Source organism: Buteo buteo, chromosome 24 (assembly GCF_964188355.1).
Source record: "Buteo buteo chromosome 24, bButBut1.hap1.1, whole genome shotgun sequence".
NCBI lineage: Eukaryota > Metazoa > Chordata > Aves > Accipitriformes > Accipitridae > Buteo > Buteo buteo.
This window is the reverse complement of record NC_134194.1, coordinates 2,723,642-2,738,993: the sequence shown is the minus strand read 5'-3', so window position 1 is coordinate 2,738,993 and position 15,352 is coordinate 2,723,642. Positions and strand designations below refer to the sequence as shown.

At 38.3% G+C, this 15,352-nt stretch overlaps 1 protein-coding gene across 5 annotated transcripts in view; it reads right to left on the bottom strand.

Moving 5' to 3' along the window:
- RAPGEF6 (Rap guanine nucleotide exchange factor 6) overlaps window positions 1-15,352 on the bottom strand; it is a 133,059-nt gene that overhangs the window by 81,049 nt on the left and 36,658 nt on the right. For all 5 annotated transcript variants that reach the window (XM_075056311.1, XM_075056314.1, XM_075056313.1 and 2 more), the window contains 2 exons: window positions 8,668-8,737; window positions 2,808-2,951 (listed from right to left, as the gene is read on the bottom strand). In XM_075056311.1, the coding sequence (XP_074912412.1) occupies window positions 2,808-2,951; window positions 8,668-8,737 (214 nt within the window). The remainder of the gene's footprint in view (window positions 1-2,807; window positions 2,952-8,667; window positions 8,738-15,352) is intronic.

Here is a 15,352-nt window from a genome sequence, read left to right as displayed (position 1 = left end):
ATGTTTTATAAAAACAAAGATTAACCTTAATCATAAATACTAATCATAGTATATTTAATGCACAGAGATTTACATTTTAAGGAGTTAACGGCGATTGCATAGGTAATTCTCCTTAAAAGCAAAACAGAAGAAATCTTCTATTTATTTGTGAAAGAAAAAATTCTGAGCTGGGGTAAAGCAACACCGAATTTCAGTACCTATAGGATCTAAGTTTTCTTTAGAAAGGAGAAAACTACCTGTGCCTGAGAGATTAGGCTTTTAAAAACTTAAACAGTGTCACGCTGAGTACTCTAACATTGTACCACGGGAGCCTGACTGAAGTCCTTGCAGACTGGCTGGAAAGCTCCGAGCCCTCCGAGAGCAAGCAAGGCTCACAAAAGGTCCATCAGGCTACATTCAGCGTCTGTCAAAGAGCATTTAGCAACAAGCTGGAAAGTGAAATACAACACTGCCTTTATTCATTAGCATTATGCCAGAGAGGAAATCTGTTGGTGAGTTTGTAAACAGTTTTCCCACTCTGGCAGAAACGTTATTGCAAGTTCCTGTCAAATGAAAGTTTCATTCAAAAACCCTCCTCCTTATCCTGCCCATTCTCACATGGGCTGACATGAAGGGTTACACTGTAAAGCCTGTTTTTCAAGACCGTTGGAAACCAATGGCCATATATTAGCAGACTCCTACAGGTTAAGAGTTAAACCTAGGCACAGAACAAACCATACCTCAGAAAAACTCATTATTTTACCAGATTATAATGGAATATGGAAAAATGTAGGCACCGAATTTTTATTTACTTGTCAAACAGGCTGCTGGTTATCATGTTTTGATTTCTTAGTCATCTGTTGAGTTACAAATTACTTTTTGCTACAACAAGTACTGTGAGTATGACACTTTCCAATTAGGAGCTTCCAGTCTACAAAGCAAGGATTGGTATTTCAATTCAGACGGCTGCAAACCCAACAGCTTGCAGATTTTCTATCTGAGAGGTGGTTGTTTACTCCTTGCCACTTAGCACTCACTCATCCAGAAGAACACCTAGCAGTGTTAACAGGACTCTTTTTATATATTCCTAATTAACTGACATAAAAACAGATTTAGGAATGTGCTGTTGATTTATGAAGTTTATACCATTTCCCATCAAATGTTGAGAGAGAGATATATATATTTTCATACATCTGAGGAAGCCACCATGTTTGCCACAAGAAACCATACGTGCAGCGACACGCATGCGCTCCGTGTCATTGGTATCAAAGAAATAAATCAACATGAAGAAAAATCCTAACGAGGTCATCATTTGTTGACTAACCACAATCCTGTGAGAGTGTACCACACCAACTCCTTGCATCAATAACTGACAACCTCTGAAATCATTCAAGAAGCTGTGTAACCTGGTCTTTCTTAGACCAAAGATGCCAAGTCCCTTCTCATGTGCCCCTCCAGGCAAGCTGCACAGGTAGCATCAGCATCAGCTGTTCCTGGGATTCTCTTCCACTTAGCACTTAGTCTGAAAATTATTTTCTGTGTGCTTATTCATTGGCACAAATACCAAAGCAAAAGAGACAGATTTTGTCATACACGGATTGGAATTTAATTCCTAATAAAGCCTCATGCATGACTGCCCAGAGTATGAGGATCCAACATCTCATTTCGTCAATAACTAATTCAATGACTTACTAATGATAAAATCCAACACGTGACAGTTCTCGAAATGAGATGGCAGCGGACGTTAAACTTGAAACAGCATATTCTCTTCCTGTCACAGCAACTAGAGTTCTTCTGCTTACAGAAGACAAATGCCACAGTAACCTCTACTCACAGACATGCTAACGCTGCGGAGAGCCTAAAATCATCACCTGTGATCCAACAGCTACCAACATGCAGAAAAAAACAGCAGTTAATTCTGAAACAGAGAAAATCTTTTAAGTTTAGATATCTAACCGCACACATCAGATATTCTGAATTGTATCAACTAAGAGAGGCTTTGTACCTTCTGGGGAGATGAAAAGGAAGATGGGAAAAAAAGGGGAGAAATTGAATTTTTTTTTTTTTTCTGTGCATGAAGACTACTCAAGGTTGGTGTACTTCCATGTTACTACTGTTTTCTAACCTTTGATTTTCAAAGCAAATCTAAGTATCCACAACAATTATTTTCAATGAAATAATTTGTCTAGATCACACATACATCCTGCTACCAAGCAGGAAGTTTGTACATGAAAAATAATGGTAAAGAGAAACCTTCATAAAAGCATTGTGACCACAGCTGTATGTGCCTTCACGGAGCACAAATTATATAGTCTGTGATGTTATTTAAGACTGGCGAATGAGTTGCCGTTACTCTTTTTGATGCTTGAACTACCACTATACTATTTTTAAGCAAGTAAACATGACCAAGTACAATAGTGTTAATACTGCATTGAACCGTATTCATGATTGACTCAATTCCAAACCACAGTTCAAATTTATTAAGGAAAAAGAGAAAATCATCACTTCTTACATCTTACCAAAAGAACTCCAGGTAAAACCAACAAAAACCAAGAATGACTATTTCTCTGTCCAGCCAACATGTTAAGATTTATTTATAGTGCTCAACTGAAAACCTCTAAGCCAAAAAACCTTTTTTCTAACTAGTGCCTGAATCTTTGCTTCCACCCACGATGTTTGAATCCAAAGTACTCTACTGCTGCCCAACAAGAAAAAAGCTCTCTCAAAAATGACAAAGATAGACTATTATTTCTCAATAAAACAAAACGCCAGCCAGCCATGCAGACGGCATGATGCCAAGGAGCTCGGCCAAAGGCAAGCAGACTCACCGACATGTAACTGCTGGAATCCACATTGTCAGTGATGGTCTGACGCTCGCCCCTCTGGTTGATCTTCCTAAACCTCCGACGGGACTGCCTGAGCGGGACTTCTCTTTGCAAGATGTTTTCCTCATTGTCTTTGGAGTTCTCCACCTGAAACACATGTTCAGGTTCCTGGTTAAACATCCAGTTCTTCCATATCACCGAAAGCCGATGAAGCCGTATGAAGCTCATGAGGAAGGGAAAAACATAAGTTCAGAGCAGTTAAACTCTTCTCAAGAAAACGACTGTGGACGTTTCAGAGAACCACTGCTGCCTGTCTCAGAACTACGTTATTACAATGAGCCAGAGGCCACAGTTTCCTTCCAGGAAACAGTTTTTTTAAAAAAGTTTAAAAGGCACACGTATCCCCTAAACAATGTCACTCACCAGCAGAAACCCTTTTGCAGCCACACGTATCACACAATGCAAGTTACAGACACTGCTCGATTCAAGGGTATCTTCAACACAGAAGTTACCATTTCTTCAAGTGTTTACAATGTGGTAAAGACATTGAATTACATCCTACTTTTATTGGTGTAATTTTTAAAAGTGTAACTTATTTCTAGTATCAGTCACAACTAAACAACTCCAAATATTCCACCTTTTTATAAATAGCTACTTCACCTATGTCATACTGACTTCTAATCACTTCCAGCAGATTACGAAGAAATAACTAGAACTTGATTCATATCTTGATGTTAAATATTATTTGTGACTAAACACTAAAAATTAGGTAAATTCACCTTGTTAGTAAAAGCAAACATGAAAGCTTTTTATCTCACTAGTTACAATTCCTTTTTTCTATAAAAAGCAATCTCATCCTTTCCCATTTCCTTCTGATGTTTTGGAAAAATCTCTCTTAGCAGGAAGCAGAACAGACGTGCATGCAAATAGGCTGCAGCCGGGCAAGAAGCTCCTCTACGATACACTTGCTGTATAGGAATTTATACTGTCCTCAATGATTTTTTTTAATTTTTTTTTTTTTTTTCAAATTTTCACTTGAAAAACCTAAACATAAGACTTTAGTACTGGAACATGAGAAGAACCTCTATGTGGTCTTAATGCAGCCCTCACTTCAAATACTTGGGTAAGTTATCTCAAAATTAAAATTCAAAAGGTATAAAGGAATGAAAACTAGAAAGACTTAACAGACAGGAACAAGAAAGTAACCAAAATATCTAAACCATCACAGAAGCAAGATCACATCTACTTTCCACATCGCTTTTTCCAAACAGCTAAGTCTGTCTGAGGTCAGAAGAAGGTGCAAGCAGCTGGGCTTGCCTTATGGGTTATTTTTAATTCCCTAGAGAAAAATATACATTGACAAAATATGTTAGAGATACAATAGTTAAGAAGAGTGAACCTCACACCACAACGTTTTCAAAAAAGAAAGCAGAAAACCAGAGTTCCCCTAGCAAGGGACAACCACACTTTTCACTAGAATTTTACTACCTGTTTGCAAACGCACAGGACAATGAGCAAAGATACCTTGTAGCAGAATTGCTGTAAGCACAATGGTGTAAGGATGTAAAAAACAAACAAATCAACCAACCCCCCAAAAACCACCAATGTATGCAGGCAGACAAGAAATAGAACAACAACAACAAAAAGCTTTTAAACAGGCCATTTAGTATAATAAAAACAACAACAAAAAAAAGTAGTAAGATACTGGATATAGAAGCCCTTCTTCACCTAGCATAAAATAGGGATTTCTAGTTAGGAATAACGTTGCTCCTAAATTATACAGAAGGCTTCCAGAAGTAAGAAAGTTTGGTTTTGCACAGTTACTCTATTAAATAACCAAAATTGTGTGGATTTCATTTTTCATATTTGTATGTGCGCTACAGTACATGAGCTCCTTCAGTAAATTTCCTTTTTTCCTTTTTCCTTTTTGCATTATTTCCTTTTTTCTCTGCGTTCAATCTTACATGATCATAGAAACTAAAACAAGTGCTGAGTTTCTCCAATATAACAGACTAACCTGGACACTGAGGGCCCACTGAAGTGGCCGGACAATGACTCTTCCAATACTGAGGACCCTTATTATTAAGAAGTCCCAAAACTAGTCGGCATTTTTAAGACTAAAGTAAAACAAACACTCAGTGAAAGATGTTTCTTCCACAGTTCTAACTGAAAACTAAGAAGTGAGCATAAATGTTATTATTTGTTAGCACAAAAGCAAAACAACCAACTGCTAGTGGAAACTCAGAAACTGAGACCACCTGCTTCCTTCAGTTAATGCCACGGCTGCTGACAAAAACAAAACAAAAATCAGAAAACAAGGAAAGACCTCCACACCACATATCTTCCAGTTTAGTACCACCAGCACCATCAGTATTTTGAGTCCAGCTGACCATCAGATTGTTTATGCTTATGATTTACACTAACGTATACAGATGGGTTTTGATATGCTCCGCATTAGCGGGACAGGCATGCCAGGGCTCCCTCGCACCGCTGATTGCTCAGCTGTGCTTTCACCTGGTTAAAACTAAAAATGCCTGCTGCAGAGAGCATATTCAACCTCCTCACCCCACCGCCCCGAGCAGGATGAACACTCCTACGGAGGAATTCAGCATCTCTGCGGCTGCAGCAAGCCGGACCCTGGCGTGGGAGCTGTGCCGTCGCGGCAGCGGGGAGGACCAGGCTGATCGACACGCCACCGGGCTACCAGGTCAGATGGAGACCGCTGCCCCGTAGACTTCTTCGTATTATTTCGTTTTCAATATGTAACAAAAATTCTGGAATAGCGTATTAACTGGCTAGTTTCTAATCAGGGGTGTTATTAACCTTGAATGCTGGCAGCAGCAGGAATGCTTCCATACAGCCAGCTTCACCCACAGCACTTGCTGCCACGTAAAAATCAAGGAGGATCATAGGACTGTCCTCAATTTCACTCTGAAGTCCGTGCCAGCAACGAAATATTTTCCACCTCCTAATATGCTGCTCCAAATATCATATGCTTAGATCTGAAGAAGAAAATGAAAGCACCAAGGAACAACAGAAAGGACACTTCAGTACACTGAGATATGCTGCAATTCTGGGCCATTTTCTTAAGTAATAAATGGACCTATTATTAATTCAATAGATGGCTCAGCCTCCAAAAATATGAGCTACAATGCCCATTCACACACTATCTGTTATCCTCATTAACTTAAGTTGACCACATTTTATGGCCTTTAAAATGGGTCAGTTCCCAGAGGATTCCTGCTACAAAACTGATTTACATTCTAAAAAGAGAGGAGGAAAAAAAAAATTAAAAAAAAATTTTAAAAAAAAAATCAGTCAGCAGCAGAGAATGATGGTGTTCTTTAACTACATTAAAGTAGCTAATTCTTTTGCTTGAAGATAAATATTCATTATGTATTAAACCTCATTAGTATGTTGCAAATTAAAAAAAAAAGAGAGAGAGAAAATAAAAGAATTAAGATAAATTAATAAGAATTAATCAGGGAAATGAAGCTCAAGTACACCTTGTGTCAGTGCAGATCATTAGCAAGGTGCATGCCACCACACTGATGCTTTTTTCTCACCCCATTTGAAGTCCTACCCAGAAAACAGTTAATAGTACTTTTAGCTACATTTAATGAAGAAACAACTGCACTTTTAATTCTCTGATTTTCCTACAGAAAAATATACTGAAGTTCCAGAAAAGGATTTATGGTACTTTCAAGTGTCTCTCATTGGCATTTAACTACAATTACAGAAAATTCAAGAGGTTTACAATACAGAGGACAGTTGTCCAGGCTGTGCATTTGTCTCCAGGAACACCCAGCAGCGTTTGACATTGCTGACACGGCCAACGCTGCCTTCTCCAAAGACTGTGACAGTGTGTTCCTCTGAAAAAACTCATCACAGTTATAGCTACTCAAATTACACACACACACAAAATGCTCTAGTTTCTTCATAAAATATTTTAATAAGGTCAGTTTCTCTCTAGTAGCACACTGCACAGAAGCTACTCTTTTATTTGCATCCTCTTGTATTTTTTTTATTTTTTTTTTTTTTTTTTTTACGACAATGGTGGTAAGACCAAAGGAGGATGTAGGTATTTCCTAGAAATTTCATGTTACCACATATTTTGGCCATGGAATATATTTCGTGTAAACTTGAAAACGCAACTTGCAGCAAGTCACCAGCCAGCCCCGGTAAGGCAAGCCGCACGTTTCCCATGCACGCTTCAGACTGGTCCCACTGCAAACAGCAGCTGCGTCACCGTCTACTGGGTTTTTGTAGGAAGCAGCAGACCAGGTCTCGTAACGTCTGCAGCGCCAGTTACAGAAGCCAAGAGCTGTGTAACTGGTTGGTTAGCGATATTGGTCCAAACAGACCAAATTCTTCTGTTACATCAACTTGAAGGATTACAGAAATCCAAAATGTCTGTATGTGACGGGATAGGTGAGTGTTTGTCATTCTGTGCTACCAAGTGCTAGGAGCGTTGAGGTGCAAGCCTCAGCTCACGCCAGGCAGTGGACATAGGCGTACTCAGCACACCAAATTCTCGGCAGCAGCAGATAACAGGTAAAAATGTGAAGCAGTAGTGGCAAACCAGAGTGCCGGGGGCATTCACGTGATATGGCTGCACATATCATCACCCAAACAGTCCTGTGGCATCCCTCAAGGCATAAATCTCCCACTCAAAACTCCAGCTTTGAGAAGAAACTGGATAATTGGAAATACACAAATGAACTATTTCACTCCAGAGACTGAGACAGGCTTCTTGCATTCTTACCTGCGCTTACTTCATGACATGGCAGACTGTAGCTTAAAACATCTGCTGCAGCAAAGAGCATATTACTGATGCTATCAAAGCCCACGAGCAGAATCAGACTGACACTGCACAGAAAGAATGGCACAAAGGATAGCAAGCATACTCACAGTACAGGACATCCACAGATGTTAGTGTGCTGTGAGAAACAAATTTCTGATAGAAGCTGAATATTCACATACTCAATGAGAAAGAGACATCATCAAATATTAGTTTTAATGTTAAGCTTTCTAGATATAAGGAAGCTAAATCAAGAGCAGTTTGGAGATTAAGCCTGCTTAACAGACATGCGGCTTCTCAGAACAAAAACATTTTTGTTCCAGTTCCATTAGCAACTTCTCATAAGATCAAAGTTGAAAGAGATCTTCCTGTGTCCCCGGCCACACTACTAGGGTACAACGTCAGTCTGCCCTACGAAAGCAATCCTAATTTCCAACTGCTGACAATATGCGTGCATCAACCTGGGAAGGACTGAGCTGCAATCTATAAGCACATCTACAAACTTGGTAGCATTAGTAAGTGTTCTGAAGAAGCAGAAAGAAACCTGGACATGGAAAAGGTCGATGACAACTAAGCTGAAAACCTTATCCTTCAAGCTTGGCTAAGCGCTCTTACGTTCCTTCTCCTCTTACCTAAAAGCCTTCACACTATGTGGAACTGCAAAGGCTAGGAGTAAGAGGGCCTTTCCTACCAGACCCAGCACGGCTGGCATGGCCAGTAAAAAGCAATGAAATGGGGGATGGGGGTGTAAATAAAATATTCAGGATAGCAGTCTATCGTTGCCTGACTCAGGAATGCTCAACTCAGCCGTAACTGGTAGGCTTTTGAAACTCAAGTAAGCATAATTTTAGAAAGAATGACCTAATCATCATTACCATTTACTCATCTAGATTAAATTTACATAGCTATTGCTGTTACGATAGCAGCCATAGGTATAATTGAAATCAAGGCAATTTTGCTGCAATTTTATAGAATACTTTACAATAAGCTTTCTGCTACAAAACAGAAAGAATTTGCTGAAACCAGCAATAGATTTAAATACATTTGAAAAAAATGTCTTACCACAATCATTTCTGAAGGCTCCAATATGATACATTCGCATCCTCGTTTTCCTCCAGACTGCTTGCCAAAACTAGAGTGGGATGGAAAAAAAGCAAATGAAAAAGAATGAGATGAACAGCCTATTTTACCTTTTCAGTAATAAAAGTAGTTGGCAATGGTGCATGTTACAACATCCTTAAAAACAAAAAAGGACAAAGAAAAATTGATGAAAACTATTGCGTGAAAAATTCTAACCAGATAGTACTATTATCGTAATTTTTTTAATTTACTCAGGACCTCTTATTATAGCCTGCTATGTAAAGCCTAAATACAAAGAATGTTCCGTTGTAAAACCATTATTACTTGCAGATACTCAAAACCACCCGCAATGCATTTCAGCATTGACAAGAAAACATTAGTAAATTTTAATTAAGCATTAAACAGGCTGTGTAAAAACAAATATACATAAATTCCAAGAACGCCAAAGTACTCCTTTGCATGCAGCATTTTTAACGAGAGTTCCCTGAACTCCACGATGCCCCTTCATCCTCCCAGCAAACAGGAGGACAGAGAATCTCTTCTCTAAAACTGAGCCTTAACTTGTGACTTCTGTCTTTGTGTTGCTTCTTGTACCACCACAAGGAGCCTATTATTGTGACAGGTTCTATTTAAGAAATATGAAAAAACACAAATGCAACAAAATGTGATGGGCAGTGTAATACAGCAACTAAGGAGACAGGCTAAAAGCAATCGGATGTGCTTCAGCTGATTGACTCTAAAAGGAGACTACCTTCAGGACACCCAAGAACTGAGGTAACTTTAGGGGAATCGACTCTGGAGAAGGTACCATGCAAGCAGATCTCAGGGTACTGGAACTACCAGCAAAAAAGAGCTGAGCTAGGTACTGCTGGGTGGGTGTGGGGTGTGTTACAGACCAATAACCTCTTAAAACACTGAATTTGTGACTGTAGTAACACCTGGAATGGAATATATCTGGCTTCACATATTAAGGAAGTTTATCTTCACTACAGACCTGTTAGCTTGAATTAGGTATGCTCGACCTACCCCACTCAACTGAGCTCAAGTGAAAGCGATCCCATACAGACATCAAATTAAAAAACCCTACCTGATTAACAGCATTGTTTCTGGATTAGCAGTTCAGTAGTTATAGCTGCTGTGTTACAACCTCAGACTGTCAACAGCAATCACGTTTTAACACATATCAGCAGGTGAAATAACTGAAGTATCAGTTAACTCAAAGCAGAGATTAATGTGTGAATTAGAAGGAGATTAAGACAAGTGTGGAGACAAATCCTAAAAAAGTGGGTCAGCTCCATCTGTTTTCACTAAGGTTACATTTGGAAAGTACATCTGAAACTTCAGCCACACAAAACACTTGAGTTACATACACAGTCATCTCGACAGCAAATATCCACTGAAACACAATGACTTTGTAGAAAACGTTTAAAAGACTCGTGCTTATAAACTACCTATTGGGGTGCACAAAAAAAACTTTTGTAGGATACGTGCATTTTCAGGAAAGGAACTTAAGCAACTAAACCATGAAGTTACTCAAGTGAAGCTTCACATTATTCCAACAAAGAAATTATCAGTGTAATCCGGTTAGGATAAAGTATTACAATTAACAGGAGCATGGCAGTTTAAACTGTCAAGTTTTGATTTTGCTAATGGTCTACTAAAAAAAAAAATAATAAATCTTTAAATTACATGATTGCCATGGAGTCATAAACGACAAATCAAATTTTCTCACCTCATGCTATAGCAGGCCAAAGAAGCAGAAGTTTCACATGGAAAACTGGCATTTTCACACATCTATAGTAAGCAACTCATAGCTAAAGTTTTCATGCCTTCTTTCATGGTTTTTCCACACAGCATGTGATCCAGGCATGACAGTCTTGTGTATTTGCAATACCTCAAAAAGAATGGCCAAACTACTCCTACTATTAAAACAAAGTTAATTTAGTTTGGAAAATACAGAAATGTCATTTTTCATGTAAGCTCTAACTTCGAGGTGAACTGAAATTCCATGTTATGATTTCTCCACAAACCGAAAACCAAAAAGTGAAACCAATTTTACTAAGGTATCATTTGCAATTGGAAAAAAGAAAAAAAAAAAGTGAAAGAGTTCTAATTCTATTCCATACAATAGAAAACTAAAGACAATAGATTTTCCCCCCCCTTCCCCCCAACAAAATTCTAAAGGGATTATGTGCAACTGGAAGTTTTAGTTTTTGCAGCTTTTTAAAACAGAAACAATCACTATCTGTGTTATCACAAAATAGATTACTACTGATGTTATATCCCCAGTAGTTAGGAAAAAAGCTACAATTTTCTGCTGAAGGTTGTTAAAGCACAGTATTTTTATTGTACAACAACAATTTATCAAACTGGAGGTTGAGGGAGGGTTGTTTTCTTTCTGTTTTGTTTTACATAAACACACCACAAAATTCAGCTACTGTCAAGCTCCCCTCTGCTTATGTTGCAACATTTGCTAATTAGGTAATGGCAGTAAATAATAATGCTAGGAAAGGAACACCACTTCTAACAAAGGTCAAGCCCTTGGCACTATCATTTCTGGTCCATCAAGCACTTTACAACAACCAAACACTCAGAAAAGGATTACGTTCCAAAGACAAAACTCGCCCTTCTAATCCTAAAGAATAAACTACTCATATTTACAAGTCAATAGGTCAAGTTTAATTATTTCCTGGTGCACATCATGGGATGGTTTATCGATTATACCACAACAGAGCTCCTTCAAAAATAGGAGGCGTCATATGGTTTTTCCCCAGCCATAACCACTACGTTTTAAAAATATAAATTTTTAACAATCTTCTTAATTAACATACCCAATGTGTTTTAGAAACATGGATTTTAACTTTCTTAATGACTTATTCCATATTTTTCTCTAGAATTCAAATGTGTAACTTCTCTATCAGTTAAGAGGTTTGCTGACATCAGTGTATTTCACTACTCTGCCAATTTTAATCACGGCTTCAGAATGATGTTCATTCCTAATTGTCTTGTAAAATTACACAATGTAATGTTTAGAATAAACAGAAACTCAGCCCTGAAACCACTGACCAAGGAAGACTCTTTCTTCAGAAGTAACATCCACTAACATTAATAACAGGCAACAAGAAAATATCATTAGGAAATACACAAGCAAAGATGCACACATATTTGTCTAATTGATAGAAGATGGTAACATATGACATTTGTCACATTTCTTTTTTTAACGGAAGACCATTAATCAACATTAAAGTTCAACTATTTGCTTTATTGGTTTATTGTCACAGAATTAGAGTCTTAACGAGTTCAGGCAAATACATTAGGAAAAAAAGATAGCCAGAACCAGAATGCATGCACATCCAAGGGAAAGAGAGAAAAGAGGAGGCATGGAGAGCAGCAAGCAGCAGCATAACAGTCCCAGAGTCATCTAAATCTGCTTTGAAGTGACGGTTGAAGTCTTTGTGGGAATTTTAGGTAATCAGCAGTTACTCACTTTTTTTTTTTTTTTTTAAGAAATAATTTCAAGCATTACCTTAATTAACGATGAGTACTGTGACAGTAAAAGAAGAGAATAATTAGGTTTTGGAGTCACCTAGTCATGTCTAGTATTAAGCCTGCCATCTTCTAGTTAATATATATTTACATTAGAAAAATTAACAGTACAGTACTTACAAAGGTATGCAAACACTTAAGAGATTAATTGATTTCAGTATCAAAATGTAAGAGGACGTTTGGAAAGGGAAAAGGTTAAGTTGAACAAAGCTTTGCAAATGGTGGAGATAAAATCCTGTTTGGAAAGACAAGAGCAAGCTTTCGTGCTGACCGTTCTTCCAAAGGAGAAGAACATTTCTGTGACAACAAATTACTCTGTGACATCTTTAGTCAGCCGTTAAACACCCACCCAAACCTAAAACCATGCTGCTTCTCAAAGAAGAGAGCTCTGAAAAGTTGTACATTTAATTGTGGACAAGATAGGGCAATCTTTACTTTTGGGACTAATTCATCCTTTGCTGTGGTGCCAAGAACACGTGGTGTTGCTTGTGAGAGCTCTCAGTCCTTAGTCATACTGGTTATCCAACTCAGCACCGCAGCAGACCACCACATTCCCGCGAGACCACGACCACGGAAGTCACTTCACGGGGCCAGGTTTGCTCCTTGGGGAGGTCTCGTCCGACAAGCCCATTTCAGCTGGCCATCAGCACACCTCTGTTTACAAACCATCCCAGCAGCTTCTCCAGCCGAAAATACATCCCTAATCACTAAGCCCTCTTGATGTTTCATGTGGTGAGATACGGAAGAAAAACGGGAAAGCCTCATTAAGGTACACCACATTACGTGTGCTTTAGTGCTTGCAAGCAGAGTGGCAAACATAATCCAAGTAAGAATTTAAACTAATGCAAATACTGAAAAGTGTGAGAAAGCATGAAACTAATCTAAATTAAGGTCTTCTTACAATACCGTAAAAACTACGTCAAAGGACATACTACCAAAGGTATAACCATTATAGTTTTAAACCATTCAACAATTAAGATTTTGCTTGATCTGCATACTTAGTCACACACATTTTAACATCATTATTCTATAGCTTCACACTGTTGAAAGCCCAGAAAAGTCAGTAGTATAAACTACATTATGTTTTTTTTATTTATAATTTTATTGTATGCTCCTGTCACTTAATATTCATCTATTACATCTGCATCATTAATTTTCAGACACTCACTCACTGGCTTGCAACACTGTCATGGGAAAAAAATGTCTTCCACATACCAAAGGCAGCTTTGTTTACCTTTGATTTATGGATGCCTCATTTGCAAGAAACCTTGTTTTCCTCCTGATTCACTGCTATTCTTAATTAAAAATGCTTAAGCACTTATGTCATGTGTGAAAGGAATGCAAGTTAAACTGGCGTGGTATCACACACCAACCACTAATGGGTGCTCAGGCCACGGGATCAGACTAGAGCTACCAAAACGTAAAAGCCCAGAACTGCAAATAACACGATTCTCAGTATCGGCCATTTCACTTGGTTCATCTTTCCCTTTTCCACTGTGTGATTTGCTAATACAGAGAAAACCCTCCATGACTGCAGAGCCGAACTCCAAAATCTTAAATGTGCAAGCAGCTGAGTATACGCTTGACTTTACTGGCATAGGGGAGGGATCAAAGTTGTTCACTGGAGAAAGCCTTTCATGTTTGAGAATAGGCAGTTTTCAAACTCATGCCCACTCCCCAAAATACTGGAAGGCGTTAAAACTTCTTTAAGACGCTGGAGCTGTTATAACAAACCTTACTTTTGCACAGCAAACTACTTAGAAAAACCTCCAACATAACATATTTTGAACATAATAAAGTAGGTTTTTTAAATATGATGTACACAAAAACAGCTTTCTAAACACAAATGTTTAAAAATGCTTCATATCCAGCTGTTAAGCAACCTGAGTATTTGGTGCTGAAATACATCTGGAATTTCAAGACTGACAAATTTAAGGAATAGCAGTCACATTTAACTTGAGAATTTCTTGATACCAATATGCTGAAGTTATTAATTACTGATGGTTTCTCATTATGCAATACTCAAAATACAGTACATACTTTAAAGGTAAAAATATAGCCTGTCCTGAAGTGCTTTCAGCCTACAAACAGATAGAAACTGAGACTGAATGCCTTATTATTTGTTCGAGCACTAACTAGCAGGCATCTTCAAATTTACAATATTCTACTACATCCTGAAACAGTATTTTCAAATATTTCATGCATCAAAGCCTTCAATGATGAGATGTCAAGCACTTTAAGATTTGTTCTGTATTTTGCAGGAACTACAAAATCATAAAATTATCCTGGCTGTATAAGTTGGTATCAATAATGCAGAGTTATCTGTGATTGTCGATAAAGCTATCTGCAGTAATAGTCAGTGCTGTATGACATGTAGGACTGGGCTAGGACACTGATATACCAGTTTATCAGTATAACAAACAACGGGTTTGCAATTTTTTGCAGACATTTTGTTCTTATGAATACACTTGTCTCTCAAACTGCCTGTCTGCCTGTCAGGCTGCTTTTAGGAACATAAAGATGAAGACAAATTGTACTTTTTGCCACTGCAAAGAGAACCCTGTGACCCCACACATCCACTAGCTGGGCTGGATTTCTCCAACGCAAAAACATTTGCATGCAAGTGCGTAATTTGGCCTGGAAGAGACAAGTTGCATAAGAAATGGACATGTTGGTTGGTCAGTGGTTGGGGGTTTTTTTAAGAGATGAAAATGTTTTTGGTTGGTTTTTCTTCCACAAGTTGAGTCTTACCCTTAATTTGAAAAGCATTTCATTTTTCCTTTCCTCAAAGAGTGCCTCTTGTGCAAAACAGCTGTTCCAGCAGACACCTGCGACACCTACTGCAATGTAGCTGCTGTTCAGATCCAAGACAAAATCCATTCAGTTACCACTGAATGTACTATACAAGTATATTATGAATGGCTTGGAACAGCCGTTAGTATTATTAAACTCCAATCTAAATACTCTAAAAATGTAACTTTACACTTAAATTCCTTGTCATTGGCTGGGAAGTAACAAAGAGGGGAAAACCTGCATAGCCACATAATCGGCAGTAACACAGCCGCGCTGACTGCGGATAGAGAAGACAGAATCTGCCCTTCTTGCATTGCAGCCGTGGCAT